Consider the following 14784-nt stretch of genomic DNA (forward strand, 5'->3'; position numbering starts at 1 on the left):
TATACTCCGAAACGTTGTGTCCCTCATAATAAAGAAGATGACATCCATAAATTATCTTCCTCAGAGACGAAATGTCTGTCAATTATGCGAAATGATCATGATCAGGGAGGGTCTGTTGCTTTGGTTGGACTATCTTATTCAATAGATGACCTCTATGACAGATTTACATACTCCTTGATCAAGAACATGTGTGATATCACACATATCGGTGAACTTTAAGCTAAAATAAAGAAACGAAAAAGTAGACCACAGTGACTTGCTAGTTTAATGACAACTTTTTAACTTGATACACATTTGTAGTTTATCTTGTTAAACCACTGCATACACTGACATATTAAATTAAATGCAGACAATAGCAAGGTTTAAAAACGGTACGTTTACATTGACCTTATCCTTATACAGAGGTCATCCTTATATGTTATCACGTTATCTGTATAATCTATAACCCTAATCTAAGGCGAACAGTACAGTGCCCTGAGTTACGATGTCACCAAACCGTCTTCAAGGGTATGAATATGACTTTGACCTACTACCACACAAATAAGAAGGAACAACCCACGTTATGTACGTTAAACAGTTGAGAGAATGTCCTGTCACTAAAAACAACAAAACCATTATTTGTGCGCTTCGGTTCATACAGTCCCTATTGCTCATTTTGTACAGGAAACATATGGAGAGGATCCACACCTGTCAGGTGTCTTTGCTGCCAATTTTGTGAAGGGTCTCCAGGGAAGCGATCCCCGCTACATCAGAGCCAACGCCGGCTGCAAGCACTTCAACGTCCATGGCGGCCCCGATAATATACCGTCGTCACGCTTCTCGTTTGATGCAGAGGTCAGAAATATAAGGTCACGTCACGTCACATAACAACACGTCACTTCACAGTGACAACAAAATCCATGCATTCTAAAAGTGCCTCTTCTTCATTCTTTTTCATTAATTGTCATTGACATTTCGTGTTCCGTAACATGAAGGGAATCTGCCACATTCATGAATGGAATGTTTACTGACAGATATGATTCGGATATCTCAACTTTTGTTGTGATGCAACTGAGAGATGACGAAAACGTATTACTACCAACAGTTGCACAGCTAGTATAATGTCCCTGAATGCAATCCCTCCCTCCTTCCCTCCCTCCCTCCCTCCCTCCCTCACTCACTCACTCTGACTTCTTCCTACAGGTGTCTGAAAGAGACTGGCGCACTACATTTCTCCCAGCATTCCGCACCTGTGTTACGGCCGGGACCTACAGTCTCATGTGCAGTTACAATAGGTGGGTAGTCAAAATGAAAGCTTCTTCTAAAAACGAAACATTACTCCTTCATCATCCGTTATACCAGAACTGCCGAGTTCTACAATCTATTTCTATTTCCATAAATTCGCGTCCTGCGGTCCGTTCCACAAGCTGGAAGACAAACTGTGTGTTGCTATCGGTAAAAGTAATATGATTTCGTAAGAATCCAATCTTATGTGTATCGGTTTTTAAAAGAATCAACGGAGTTCCAGCATGCGCCAACAAGAGGCTTTTGACGGATATTCTGAGAACCGAATGGGGTTTCAAAGGTTACATAGTCAGTGACGAAGCTGCCATTGAGAACATCATCACTCATCACCACTACCTCAACAACAGCGTCGACACCGTCGCAGCGTGTGTGAAGGCTGGATGCAACCTCGAGTTGTCAGGAAACTCAGCTCAGCCCGTTTACATGTCACTTGGTACGTTTATAGTGTCCACGGTTTAGAGTTTACCATATAGAAACGCGTTCATTGTTCATCTGATTGCCGCACGATGGCTTGTGCACCTCACATCCATACTAAAGTTCATAGTTAATAGAGTAGAAAATTGGTTAATACCCTATATATCTGCAAAATGCACATGAATGCTTGTTTGTTTCTGTATGGGTGAGGTGAAATGGGGTTTAACGTCGCGTCCAAGATTATTGCACTTATAGTGCGACGTGCATGTACGTGTGTGTGTTTGTGTGGCTGCCTGTACAAATGCCGGACCGATGTCGATTTATAGTGCTAACTCACTGAGATACCATGCTGCAGTTTAACATGAATACCCCACTCAGACACAGTATACTGACTCCGAGACGACCGGTCCTTGTTTTAGCCCCTTAAGGCCAAACGGGTAGGGTAACATTAAGTACCATCTTTTAACGTCTTTTCTTATGACGCGACCAGGAATCGAAACTATCAGAATGAATGTAGGGCTCTGAAATGCATTATGTAAGCTACAGTACTGAGCAGTGTTGTCTGCTTTCTTGCAGTTGATGCTGTGAAACAAGGCAAGCTGACTGAAGACGTGGTCAGGACCAGAGTTAAGGAGCTTTTCAATGTCAGAATGAGGCTTGGAGAGTTCGACCCACCGGAAATGAATCAATACACAAAACTGAACGTTTCAATAGTTCAGGGTGAAGCTCACAGGAACCTGTCTGTTGAGGCAGCATTGAAGACATTTGTGTTGCTGAAAAACCAAGAAAATGTGCTTCCCTTGAAGCCATCGAGCTACAAGAATGTGGCGGTAGGGTGTGCTATTGAACAAAATAACATAGATTTGTTTTGACAAGGTTGGGTGTAATACGTGTCATTTACCTGTAATAGTTGAATGCGGCGTCAATTAAAAAATAACCAAAACACAATGAAAGTGGATTCTTGTCCAACAGGTTGTCGGACCAATGGCCAACAATTCTAATGCACTGTTTGGAGACTACTCCCCTGACATCAACCTCAGATACACCACCAACCCTCTAAAAGGCGTACAGTCTATCTGGTCTACTGTGAGGTATGGAGCAGGCTGCACAGACACCAAATGCACTCAGTATAACTCCCAGGAAGTCCAGACAGCAGCAAAAGGCAGTGATCTACTTTTTGTGTGTCTTGGCACAGGTGAGGCTCTTAATCTTAATTGAGCAGCATTTTTCTCTTAATGATTTATTTGGTGAAGACATACTGTGTTTATTTGCAAATAATAAATCAATATCTCATTAGATATAAAAAAAAGCAGACTCCCTAAAGCTCTTTATGATTTTCAGAGTATGATCATGTAAGATCATAAGTAATGCATAGAAAATTAGATATTAATTTATGCTTGCTTGCCGGTTGGGTGGGCACCTTGATTTTTTAGTCACCCATTCATGTGATTTTCACGGCAGTTTTGCGCCCGATGATGTCTGTATCGGCTGATTGTTGACGTTTTACATTTTGTCAAAGTACAGTTCGGAAGTAGACTTCAGATCAAAAACAAAAACCAGTTTATGAAGGGTAGATATGGAATCCTATGACGATTTATAATTTGTGCAGAGCCTTGTTGTTGATGCGAACCAAACGTTTTCTTTCAGGTACGGAGATAGAGTCTGAAGGCAACGACAAGGCCAATCTGGACCTCCCTGGACAACAGCTGCAGCTGCTGCAGGAAGCTGTCACCGCCGGCCAAGGTAGGTGGGAGCTTGACAACACATTTAATAACACTGAACCACTGCGGGTATGTTCGGAAATTCATAATACAAATGGCCATTTTCTGTCATCTGTTAAGACATTGTTGCTACCTACTAGAAACAGAACAATTAAAACAACGGCAACACCAACCGAATTCACACTATTGTGACAAGTGATCAGTTCGTCTTTCCTTCCAGTATCGGGTGCGAAGGTCATCCTTCTTCTCTTCAATGCTGGACCACTCAACATCACATGGGCTGTTGAGAGTCCAAAGGTTCACGCCATCATGGAACTATTTTTGCCAGCTCAAGCGACAGGCGAGGCATTGCGACGGGTGCTTTTAGCTGAAGGACCCAACTCAGTTCCAGCTGCCAGACTTCCGGTCACGTGGCCAAGGTATATGGACACAGTAAGTATAAATATTGTAGTTATTACATCGTAGCCTTTAGTAAAGCTTTGCAAGGTCATACGAATCTTTCTCAATAGTTGTTTGATCAAGGTTACATCACGGTGGACATGTGAAAGGTCAAGGTCACTGTGAATGTCACTCGATACGTATGTTTCTCCTTTTGAAGACTTTTGTATTTTGTTCACATTATCAGGATTTAAGTGTTCGTCAGACCTCAGTATTTCTTCAGAAAACATTTGAATGTCAGTGCCGACAGAATATTTTCGTAAGTGACAGTACCGTGACACTATTGTTTCATACCTAGTTTGCCGCTTGTGCCGTGAATAATGTCGATGTTCTTCCTTAATATATATATTTATTAGGTGAAGATAGTTCCTGAAAAGGCATTGAGGGTAATGAAAGTGAGTCAGTTGTCAGTTTATGTCAGTGTCAACGTGGTATAAATGATATATAAAAACATGGCACATATAAGGCCAGTATGTTAACTGAGGAAGAGATCTGCCCAAGCCGTGTATCAGTACTGTCAACTTTTGACTTGACTCTAAGACCTGAAGACATGTCCATTGCCCTTTTGTGCTGGATTTCAAAGCTCCAACGTGGTGACACATAGTAACATATCTATCTTCTGGGGTTCAGGTCAATTTTTTCAAAAATGGAAGCAAATGCCATCTGAAATTTTGGGGCTAAGATATATGGGCAAGAAGTAGGCATCCCCATGGGCACCAACTGCGTTCCCCTTCTTGTGGATCTGTTTCTTTATACATATGAATCAGAATTTCTGCTCGGATTGGCAAAGTCAAAACAAGGTAATCAGGACAAGACCGCTTCGTCACTTTCCCTCCATATCGTGTCATATTCCAGCAGCTCCAGCCCTTTTGAGATACAATCGAGCATGCTCTTTCTACCATGTTTTCAAAGAGCGTAATGCAACTCTTGCTCAGAAATGGTTTGATTAAGGTAACAACATGCAAGGCCTAAGTAAAGCTTTAAAAAGTGTCATGGTAGACAGGTGTAGGAATTTTCCACATTCGACACATCAGTGACAAAAATGATATCCCCTGCAGTTCCCTATCTTTACTTTCATGTATTTGTGATGGGTACCATCGGTGACGCAGGATATGCTCACCTTTTCGTGAAGCCCTGGTATCATCACTATCTGATACACACCTGCGCATGACAGTCGGAATCGTACAATGTTTTCGGCAGACATTTCATTTGGGTGTTTTCGCTTTTATTTGTTTAAAGTAATACCCGCAAATTGTATCGTGTACATTCTTTGATTATCTCACTACTCAGGGCATGGTTAATCATGAATCTGGGCTAACCATCATCGAAACTGTCTGCGAGGCATGAGTGAGTGAGTTTGGTGTAACGCCGCTTTAAACACTTGTTCAGGTACTTCACGGCGTGTCAGCTTTTCTGAGAGGAAAGCCAAGAATGATGCGGGTATTAGATGTTAACTTCATTGGTGACGACCATGAGCACGGTAATGGTGCTGACATAATCACAAACACTATCAGGACGAATCTGCCTTTAGATAACACGATCTGGCATATCCTGGTAATAATCATAAAGAATATCAGGACGAATCTGCCTTTAGATAACACGATCTGACATATCCTGGTCATAATCATTAACATTATCAGGACGAATCTGCCTTTAGATAACACGATCTGACATATCCTGGTAATAATCATAAACAATATCAGGTCGAATCTGCCTTTAGATAACACGATCTGACATATCCTGGTAATAATCATAAAGAATATCAGGACGAATCTGCCTTTAGATAACACGATCTGGCATATCCTGGTAATAATCATTAACATTATCAGGACGAATCTGCCTTTAGATAACACGATCTGACATATCCTGGTAATAATCATTAACATTATCAGGACGAATCTGCCTTTAGATAACACGATCTGACATATCCTGGTAATAATCATAAACAATATCAGGTGGAATCTGCCTTTAGATAACACGATCTGACATATCCTGGTAATAATCATAAACAATATCAGGACGAATCTGCCTTTAGATAACACGATCTGACATATCCTGGTCATAATCATAAAGAATATCAGGACGAATCTGCCTTTAGATAACACGATCTGACATATCCTGGTCATAATCATAAAGAATATCAGGACGAATCTGCCTTTAGATAACACGATCTGGCATATCCTGGTAATAATCATTAACATTATCAGGACGAATCTGCCTTTAGATAACACGATCTGACATATCCTGGTAATAATCATAAACAATATCAGGACGAATCTGCCTTTAGATAACACGATCTGACATATCCTGGTAATAATCATAAACAATATCAGGACGAATCTGCCTTTAGATAACACGATCTGACATATCCTGGTGATGAACATGTTCATCCGTGGATTCTTATGTAAATAGTACCCGGACTACATCAAATGGAACAGATTGATGTGAAAGTACGATTAATTACCTATATTATTTCACAAGGTGCCTGACATGACAAATTACTCAATGGTCGGACGCACATACCGGTACGCCACGTATCCAGTTCTCTTCCCCTTCGGCTATGGTCTTTCCTACACCAGCTTCTTCTACAACATTTTGGAGTATCCCACTCAGGTGACAGCCGGGGACGACCTGACTGGTTCTGTCTCACTTATCAATCGAGGATCTTTTGATGCTGATGAGGTATGTATCGCCGAAAGTGAAATTGTTTTAGAATACAAAGAATTACCGACTTTCCTCCTTCCTGAAATATCAACACCAGTATGTTGGAGGAAAACATCATCTGATTAAATGTCTTCTTCATATGGATATACCAGCACGGCAATGCCACTACCAGATTTTCTCACTTCTTTGCCCACCATTTAATGTGCGTTAACTATCTTTGAAACAGCTCGAGAGTATCATGTTTTGTTTAAGGGCACACTCAAAATATTCTAACTATATGATGGCGGTCTGTAAACAATATCCAGTGAGTGATATCATGAGCATCGATCTACGCATTTGCGATAGGATTACATGCATAAACCAAGCCTGAAAGCCTGACCACTCGATCCCGTTAGTCGTCTCTTACAACCAGCATCGGTTGCTGAAGAACAATTCTAACCAAGATCTCTACAGGTCTTTGAGAGTAAAAGGAAAGAGATATGTCAGTGGGATACCTATATTTTGACCGTTGTTTATTAATAATGATATAGAGGTCAGGGTCTGTCGGAAAGGAATTGTTAAATATTTATATTAAATAGATGTGAACCATGCCTGTCGCGAGTATCAGAACAATACCTCTATTATTTAAAACGCACAACGTTGCTCTATTTCAGGTCATCCAGGTGTATATATCCTGGTCGAACGCCACGGTGACGGTTCCACAGCTTCAGCTTGTGTCCTTCAACAGGATGTTTGCACCACGGGGCGCCCAGACGTCATGGGAATTCACCATCTCGGCTGAGTCCATGGCAGTGTGGACTGAACAAAATGGATGGATTGTTGAACCAGGTAAGCCGATCGCCCTAGTTCCAAACCACACGATGATTGATTGTGACTTTGTGCGAGTGTACGACCGATGCACTGTGAGTGGCATGTGATCAAGACCAGAAAACCCAATGGTTGATGTCATAAACAGGTATCGAAGATATATATTATTTCCGTCTATTATTAACTCAGCTATGTCATAGTGCCCAGTAGATCTTAGATCTGGGCCTGACAAAGCAAACGTGGATAGCACAACCTAGGAGTAGAATCAGTTCACACATTGTAAACATCCTATCCTCTTTTATATCCGTTTTTATATCTGGCTCCAAAGAGGAACTTTAAGATATAACGACGACAATCATCAGGTGGTTTGGTTCAGATGTATTATGTACTGTTGACTTCTGATGATATTAAGAGGGGAAGGGGCAAAAACGGAATAGGCTGCGTCAGCTTGTTTGAACAATATTGACAATAAGAAGGAAAATTGTATTTCGTATACTTCTTTAGGGATAGTCGTAGATCTAAAACCATTACTAAAACAATTTCCTGAACGGTAGTTTGTGCGTTTCTGATTGACACATTAAATGATCAATAAGTGAAAATATTCAGTATTCAAAAATAAACCGGGCATAATAGTATATACTAAATCTATTTCATGTTTCCTTTCAGGCGTCATTTCAATATGGGTAGGAGGTCAGCAGCCTAACGCCAGACCCGCTGTTGAGTCCAATGTCATTGCTGGCCAGTTCACGGTTACAGGGAAAAAAGTACTTGGTCGATATTAATGAAAAGCCATGTTATTTTTGTTTGCTTACTTCAAGTACAGTTGGACACTGGATTTTTCTGGCTATCTTCTAAATATGGATAGATGTAAAACAGCTTATAAGTGACCAATAAAACTAATATTGACCTGTGAGCGATGGAACACCATGGTAAAATGTGTTAAATCGGTAATCAGTTTATTTTTGGAAACATTTTGCTTACATGGTTTACGTCAGAGGTGACTGTAGAGATCTGGGTTAGAATTGATCTTCAGCAACCCATGCTTGTTGTAAAAGGCGACTAACGGGATTGAGTGGTCAGGCTTGCTCACTTGGTTGATGCATGCCATCGTATCCCAATTACGTAGATCAATGCTCATGATGCAAATCACTGGATTGTCTGGTTCAGACGCGATTATTTACAACCCGACGTCATATAGCTTGATTATTGCTGAGTGCGGCGTTAAACAGCAAACAATCAAACAAACAAAATGTTGTTAGGGCTGCATGTTGTCTTTGTACAATAACAACAGCAGCATCCTTACTGTGTTCTTTTGCAGTTTGTTTCCTTTATTTCATTTTATGTTTCTCAGACATTTAAGATTTACAAGAGCCCCGGTTGGTAACGCAAATTGCCCAAAATGTCATTTTGTTAATCGGCTAGCGTAAAGCCTCGTCCTCGTACTGAGCTCACTACTTCAATCAAAATTGTATGTAGTAAAACATTAAATAGCACGAATGATCATTCATGTAATTTATTTCTGAATTTAAGTCATCCAACTTCGTTTTTGGTACGATTTAAGTGGCACTGAAACAGAATCTTCATGATAAGGTATAAGGTCTTCCTGTGTCCTTTGAACAGTCGTGTAACAATAAAATATCTACTAAAAGCGTGTGTCTCGTCAATCTCGATTTATATATTTTGCTTGCAAATACGTTTGAGACATGGTGATCATTGAATGTACAAAAAAACAACAACACTATGCGCTTAGAATTTCGATCCCAATAAGAACCCTTTCCAATTAATCAATGTGCTCAAGACTTATTTATTCGTATATAATACGCACTCGTCTGTTATATGCACCCTTAATTATGGTCAATTAAATATTCTAAAATAAAATATATCTATCGTGTATAATACACACAGATTCTTCTTTTATATCATTTCAGGCCGTCAGCATAAACCACAAACTTTACAATCTTTCAACTCTGTTTTTTTTCTCACCAAAATTATATTCTAATAAGCACCCCTATTTCTAATTTTGAGAGTGCCCTGGGCGCTTATTACGTCGAATACGGTAACACTATGCGCATCTTAGACCTTGCACGTCGAATGCACATCTTCGACCTTTATCACGTTGGTGAAATCCACGTGGACAGATATGGTTTTGGCAAACCAAGAATCTTAATCACAGTGTATTCAACAAAGGATCCTGGCACGCCTAAGGGACGCAACTCGGAGGAGCATCTTGCGCTGCTTTAAACGATCTACACACAGTCTAGCCCTCAGCTTACATTATATAATCAAAGAAGTGCGAATACATAAAGATTAATCTAATTCAGGTTTAGCGGCCATTATAGGGGTTAATCTACCTGGTATACTGCCATTAACGTTGCGATCGGGTGAGCCAGATTACATACACAATTCACCGTGCATGAACCATTATTTCTCGTCGTTAGATCTTTGTATATATTTACCAACATACGTCCATTTCGATACATCTGTAAGCTTGTCAAAATCGCCAGATGTTCCCGTGGTTTAGTCAGGGGAACATTGACTTGCTAAAATAGCAGTACATGAGTGAAACAAAGTCCTTCAACTCGAAGTCTGTCACGATAGAATTGAAAGATGGAGAAAATGCACCGATTTGTAGAAAGAATTTCCACTTTGAGGTTTTCCATGTGAAAAGAATTCCATCAAGTCGTTCACCAGTTAGGAAACTAATGACACACTGGAGGGTGGTGTATGTGCTGTTGGCGACGGTAGGCGCCTGGACCCGGATGTCACCAGGGGCCAAGTCAGACATCTGAAATACTGAAAACAACAACATATACCCCTGTATATCAACGAGGCAGACCTTTCTGTATCAACAACATAGATATATCTATATAGATACGGATAGACAACAGGTATCCTACTTTATATGCAATTGGAATCACTGTTTTATCTTCGATTCGTATCCATTAACTTCAACAGATTTATGTGCATTTCAACATCCAATACTACCATATTACAGCAAAACATACCCCTGTATATCAACAACGCATACCTTTATATAAAACTCCTTCACTCAAATGTGCTGTCTTGTTGACAAGTTACAAAAATAACCTGAAGGTGAAAACAAAACGTACAACTTTATGAATAACAACTTCTGGTTTACTGCTTATAACGACGTTTCGATGTAGATTCTTACACCGGTAACAAGCTGGAGACAACCAAATGAAGTATCTTTTATTGCCTGAAGACTGGACTCTAGTCTGAAAAAATAATGAATTCCTTATGTTCAGACTGTTAATTTATATATTTCCTAGAGCAGTTAAAGGGGCGTTTGATTCAGCTGTGAAAATAGATGAGTTACCTGGTAATCTAATTGTTAAAGTTCTCGATCCAATGATAGTGGCACTGGCAACAGCATCACCATCCTTGTAAATAGATTTGTAAGTATCATATTAGCTTCTCAACTGATAATATTCTTTATATTCTTAGATACAATCTGGCGTTCTTTCGCTCCTCCGTCATCATATCCAACACATTTACAGCAAAATGGCGACTTTCATTTCTGGAAAGCTTCCCCGCTATGAAGGCAAAGAGTGGACGACTTGGTGAAGCGGGACTGATAACGTATAATTCCTCGTAGCTCGTTGATAGTTTTCTGATGGTAAAATTAAAAAGTTACTTCTACCCGAGAAATAAAAAAATGTCAAGTTCCCGGGTGGGATCTTTGATGGGGACTAGATATTTTTTTCAGCTACAGCTGCAAAAGCAGATATTTAAAACAAATTAAAACTATGAGCCTAAACATTTATTTTACAAAAACAACTTGCAAGAATGAATGTTTAGTGGCTTACTACTTCGTTTTGTGTCAACAGTCTGAAGCACAATTAATTTTTTCTAGCATGTGTTTGGAGATTGTTTTCAATCAAATCATGCACATTTGGCAATATGTGTTCTTTCCGAGAACACCTGGTATCATCACTGTTTGATAGTGAAGTATAAACATATCCTTAAGATATAGTCGGAATCGTACAGTGGACACTGCACTACCAACGATTTCTTAAGACGATGGAAATGATTATTTTGCTTTCATTTTCATAGAGTAGGATTTTAAAAACAAAATTAACTAATGTATGCTCTAACCTATCTGCGACAGTTTTTATCAGCTTATTTTTTATGAATTCATCCCATAATAATATAAGTACCAGAAGTAGAATATTGAAAGAAAAAAAAAATTATTTCGAACTACCTACATGTATGTATACCCACCTGATATTTCATTGCAGGTTACCACCCGATGCAGGAGGACGACCTGAATGCCCGCCTCCAAGAAATGGCGTATACATGAACAACCTCAAATGTACAGCAGCCTCAAGTTCAACATGGCCGTCCTGGGGTCTTTCGTCTTGTTCTTATCGACTCCAAGCTGTCACTGTTTATTATTTAGTAATAAATCGATATTTTCATTGTGTGGTTTCTGTTCCAAGAAAATATATAGCCACAAGCCCAGTTGGATTGCGGTTTTGATTAATGCCCGCTTTGTTCCCAAAATGCAGGCTAAAATATGCTCCACTTTTATGTTCGTTTTCCTATTACAAATGGAAGAAATTTAAAATACATGACATGAAAAACCTTCTAAATCTGACCTTTAGAAGTAACCTATTCTTTTATATAACTATAGGACACTGAGTACTGGAAACGAGGTTACCGGAATTAACTGGAAATTACTGGAACACATATATATAGGATACTGACATACTTTTGTACCTGTCCGGCAACTGGGACTCGTGCCTACTGTCTAGTCTGACTTGCTTACAGACCTCATTTAAGTGACTAACGACCATTTTCGAGAGAGAGAGAGAGAGAGAGAGAGAGAGAGAGAGAGAGAGAGAGAGAGAGGGAGAGAGAGAGAGAGAATGTATCTCTTTACCAGTTATGAGACCATGCATTGGTATCACATATGAATTGCAGAACCAGGCATCACAAATGATTGTTTATGATTTATTGATGATCCGATCCAGCAGTCTGAACTTTCAAAACAATCCCTCCAATAAATGCTATGCCTGTATTGATTGAATTTGCATGCCAATGATTTTGGTCGGTCAAGTTAAGATAACGTTCTTCAGCTCCCGGTTCCTTATGTCATCACATATATTCCTTACATTTACAGATAAGTGCGACTTCCGTTCCGGAAGGTCTCCGCGCCACGAAAAGGCAGATTGGGTGACTTGGTCAACTGACTGGTCGTCGAGGAGTTTTCCTTCCATAAAGCCGTAGGTTACAATAGGAGTTGTCCTTCTGTAAAATCGTTGGTTACAATAGGAGTTGTCCTGACATAAAGACGTGGCTTACAATATGAGTTGTCCTTCCATGAAGCTGTGGGTTACAATAGGAGTTGTCCTTCCGTAAAGCTGTGGGTTACAATAGAAGTTTTCCTTCCGTAAAGCTGTGGGTTACAATAGGAGTTGTCCTTCTGTAAAATCGTTGGTTACAATAGGAGTTGTCCTGACATAAAGACGTGGCTTACAATATGAGTTGTCCTTCCATGAAGCTGTGGGTTACAATAGGAGTTGTCCTTCCGTAAAGCTGTGGGTTACAATAGAAGTTTTCCTTCCGTAAAGCTGTGGGTTACATTAGGAGTTGTCCTTCCGTAAAGCTGTGGGTTACAATAGGAGTTGTCCTTCCAGAAAGCCGTGGGTAACAAAAGGGTGTGTGTGTGTGTGTGTGTGTGTGTGTGTGTGTGTGTGTGTGTGTGTGTGTGTGTGTGTGTAAATATAAATATTCAATATATTCAATCATATAAATTATATGAACACAGTGACTCATGTCCCTCATTCAGGCAAGACCATCAATTCACTCTATCACATGCAGCATTATAATGGATGTTCAGTACACAATTGAGCACAAACTTAATCAAGGTTTATGTTCTGAAGTAGATGGTTAGAAATATGAAAAAATCTAATATAATGTCGCACTTCAGGACAACAGCTCAATTGACCGAAACAATGCAATATACGGTTCTTGTAGGAAGAGCAATTCGCTTTTCAGTATTAAGTCCCTCAGCTTTGCCGACTAACCAGAGGGTTCGCTGATCCGCTTGATGACGGTTGTGGCCACGGTCTACGATTTGCGTGACATTGGGCTTTCCTGACACATTATTATGATACGTTATTATATAACTGAATTACTGCTCAAAGTCACCATCATTCACTCCTGTATATATATACAGTGCCTTTGCTTGTGCTTCAAAGTAGATTAATTTCGAAGCAAATACAGCATTTAAACAGTCACAGACACTCTTACTGAATCTCACTAATGCACGCCTTTAACTGTTGTTGTGTCTTTCGGAGCCATGTTAGCGGCAAGCTATTTAGTGAACCGTGTTCCATACAAACACTGGAATAGTCACTCATCAGAGTGAGTGAGTGAGTCGGGTTTAACCCCGCTTTTAACAGTATTCCAGTTATATCGCGGCGTGCCAGCTTAATGTGGGAGGAAAGCCCGAAGTGATGCAGGTCTCAGACGTTTACCACTTCGGTGAAACCCACGAGCACGGGCATGGTGCTGACAAACCTAGAAACATAATCGGGACGAACCGGGATTCGAACACACAATCATAGCTTTCTGGCGTGCCCAAGGGACGCAACTCTGCACAGCGAATCGCGGCGCCTTAGACGACTGGGCCACCCGTGTCCCCCGTCCCTCATCAGAACATAAAACAGAATTAAAACACAGACACCAAGACTACTGGTGCAATTATGATGAACAACAAGTGTGATCAAATATGTATGTGTTCATCACATTATTTCTCACAATACAGAAACCTATTTTGAACATTAATGTATTTTTCAGTTGGTGTTCCTGTGATTTTGTTTTGATGTGGACGCACAGTAACACGTATTCATGCAGTTCGTATTAAACTTTATTCGAACATATTTGATTAATATATACATGTGGAAATATGTTTTTAATTTGAAGTTTACACGATATACGGCTTTTCCATTGGACGGGAGGTCGGTCACATAATCGCGAAATTGACGTTCATAAGTGTATGAACGACACGATTTGACGTTCAAACGTTTTTCACGAGACCGTGTTCTTGAAATGACGTAAACACTGACGGACTACTTCCACATTCCTGGGGAAACCCCTGGAAATTCCCTAGCACGAAAACATACATAAGCGTTCTTTCTGATCATTATTCTTGGTCTCTGAGTTTCAGTAAACATTGCGAAATGTCAGAGAGCGTGACTGGATGATTGTTCACAAATATCCTCGCTGCGGCCTATCCTAATGAACAAACGATAAAATGCACATGGTTCATTAACAACTTCGGAAATCTCTCCCGTCACGTTTATCGTGTCGGCCATTTTGACGTCTTGTACTTGATGTACATGTACTACGACGCGCTGTCATTCTGACTGACTTACTGACGTAGTTCTTTACAGACCTTTCTCATCTAATGAGGATATGATTTGAACAC

The 14784-nt window shown here is 40.1% G+C and overlaps 1 protein-coding gene across 2 annotated transcripts in view; it reads left to right on the top strand.

Moving 5' to 3' along the window:
- Window positions 1–8442, top strand: part of LOC124133629 (probable beta-D-xylosidase 2) — a 33070-nt gene extending 24628 nt beyond the window's left edge. Inside the window, exons 3-12 of one of the 2 annotated variants that reach the window (XM_048384236.1) lie at window positions 664–834; window positions 1183–1274; window positions 1491–1717; window positions 2275–2528; window positions 2671–2893; window positions 3346–3441; window positions 3640–3851; window positions 6339–6539; window positions 7175–7349; window positions 7995–8442. In XM_048384236.1, coding sequence (XP_048240193.1) covers window positions 664–834; window positions 1183–1274; window positions 1491–1717; window positions 2275–2528; window positions 2671–2893; window positions 3346–3441; window positions 3640–3851; window positions 6339–6539; window positions 7175–7349; window positions 7995–8110 — 1767 coding nt within the window. In that variant the 3' untranslated portion in view covers window positions 8111–8442. The remainder of the gene's footprint in view (window positions 1–663; window positions 835–1182; window positions 1275–1490; window positions 1718–2274; window positions 2529–2670; window positions 2894–3345; window positions 3442–3639; window positions 3852–6338; window positions 6540–7174; window positions 7350–7994) is intronic. The other variant, XM_048384235.1, reaches the window with a different exon arrangement.
- The last annotated feature ends 6342 nt before the right edge of the window (window positions 8443–14784 follow it).

This window comes from Haliotis rufescens, unplaced genomic scaffold (genome assembly GCF_023055435.1).
Source record: "Haliotis rufescens isolate VD_foot unplaced genomic scaffold, xgHalRufe1.0.p SCAF_5, whole genome shotgun sequence".
NCBI classification, from domain to species: Eukaryota; Metazoa; Mollusca; class Gastropoda; order Lepetellida; family Haliotidae; genus Haliotis; species Haliotis rufescens.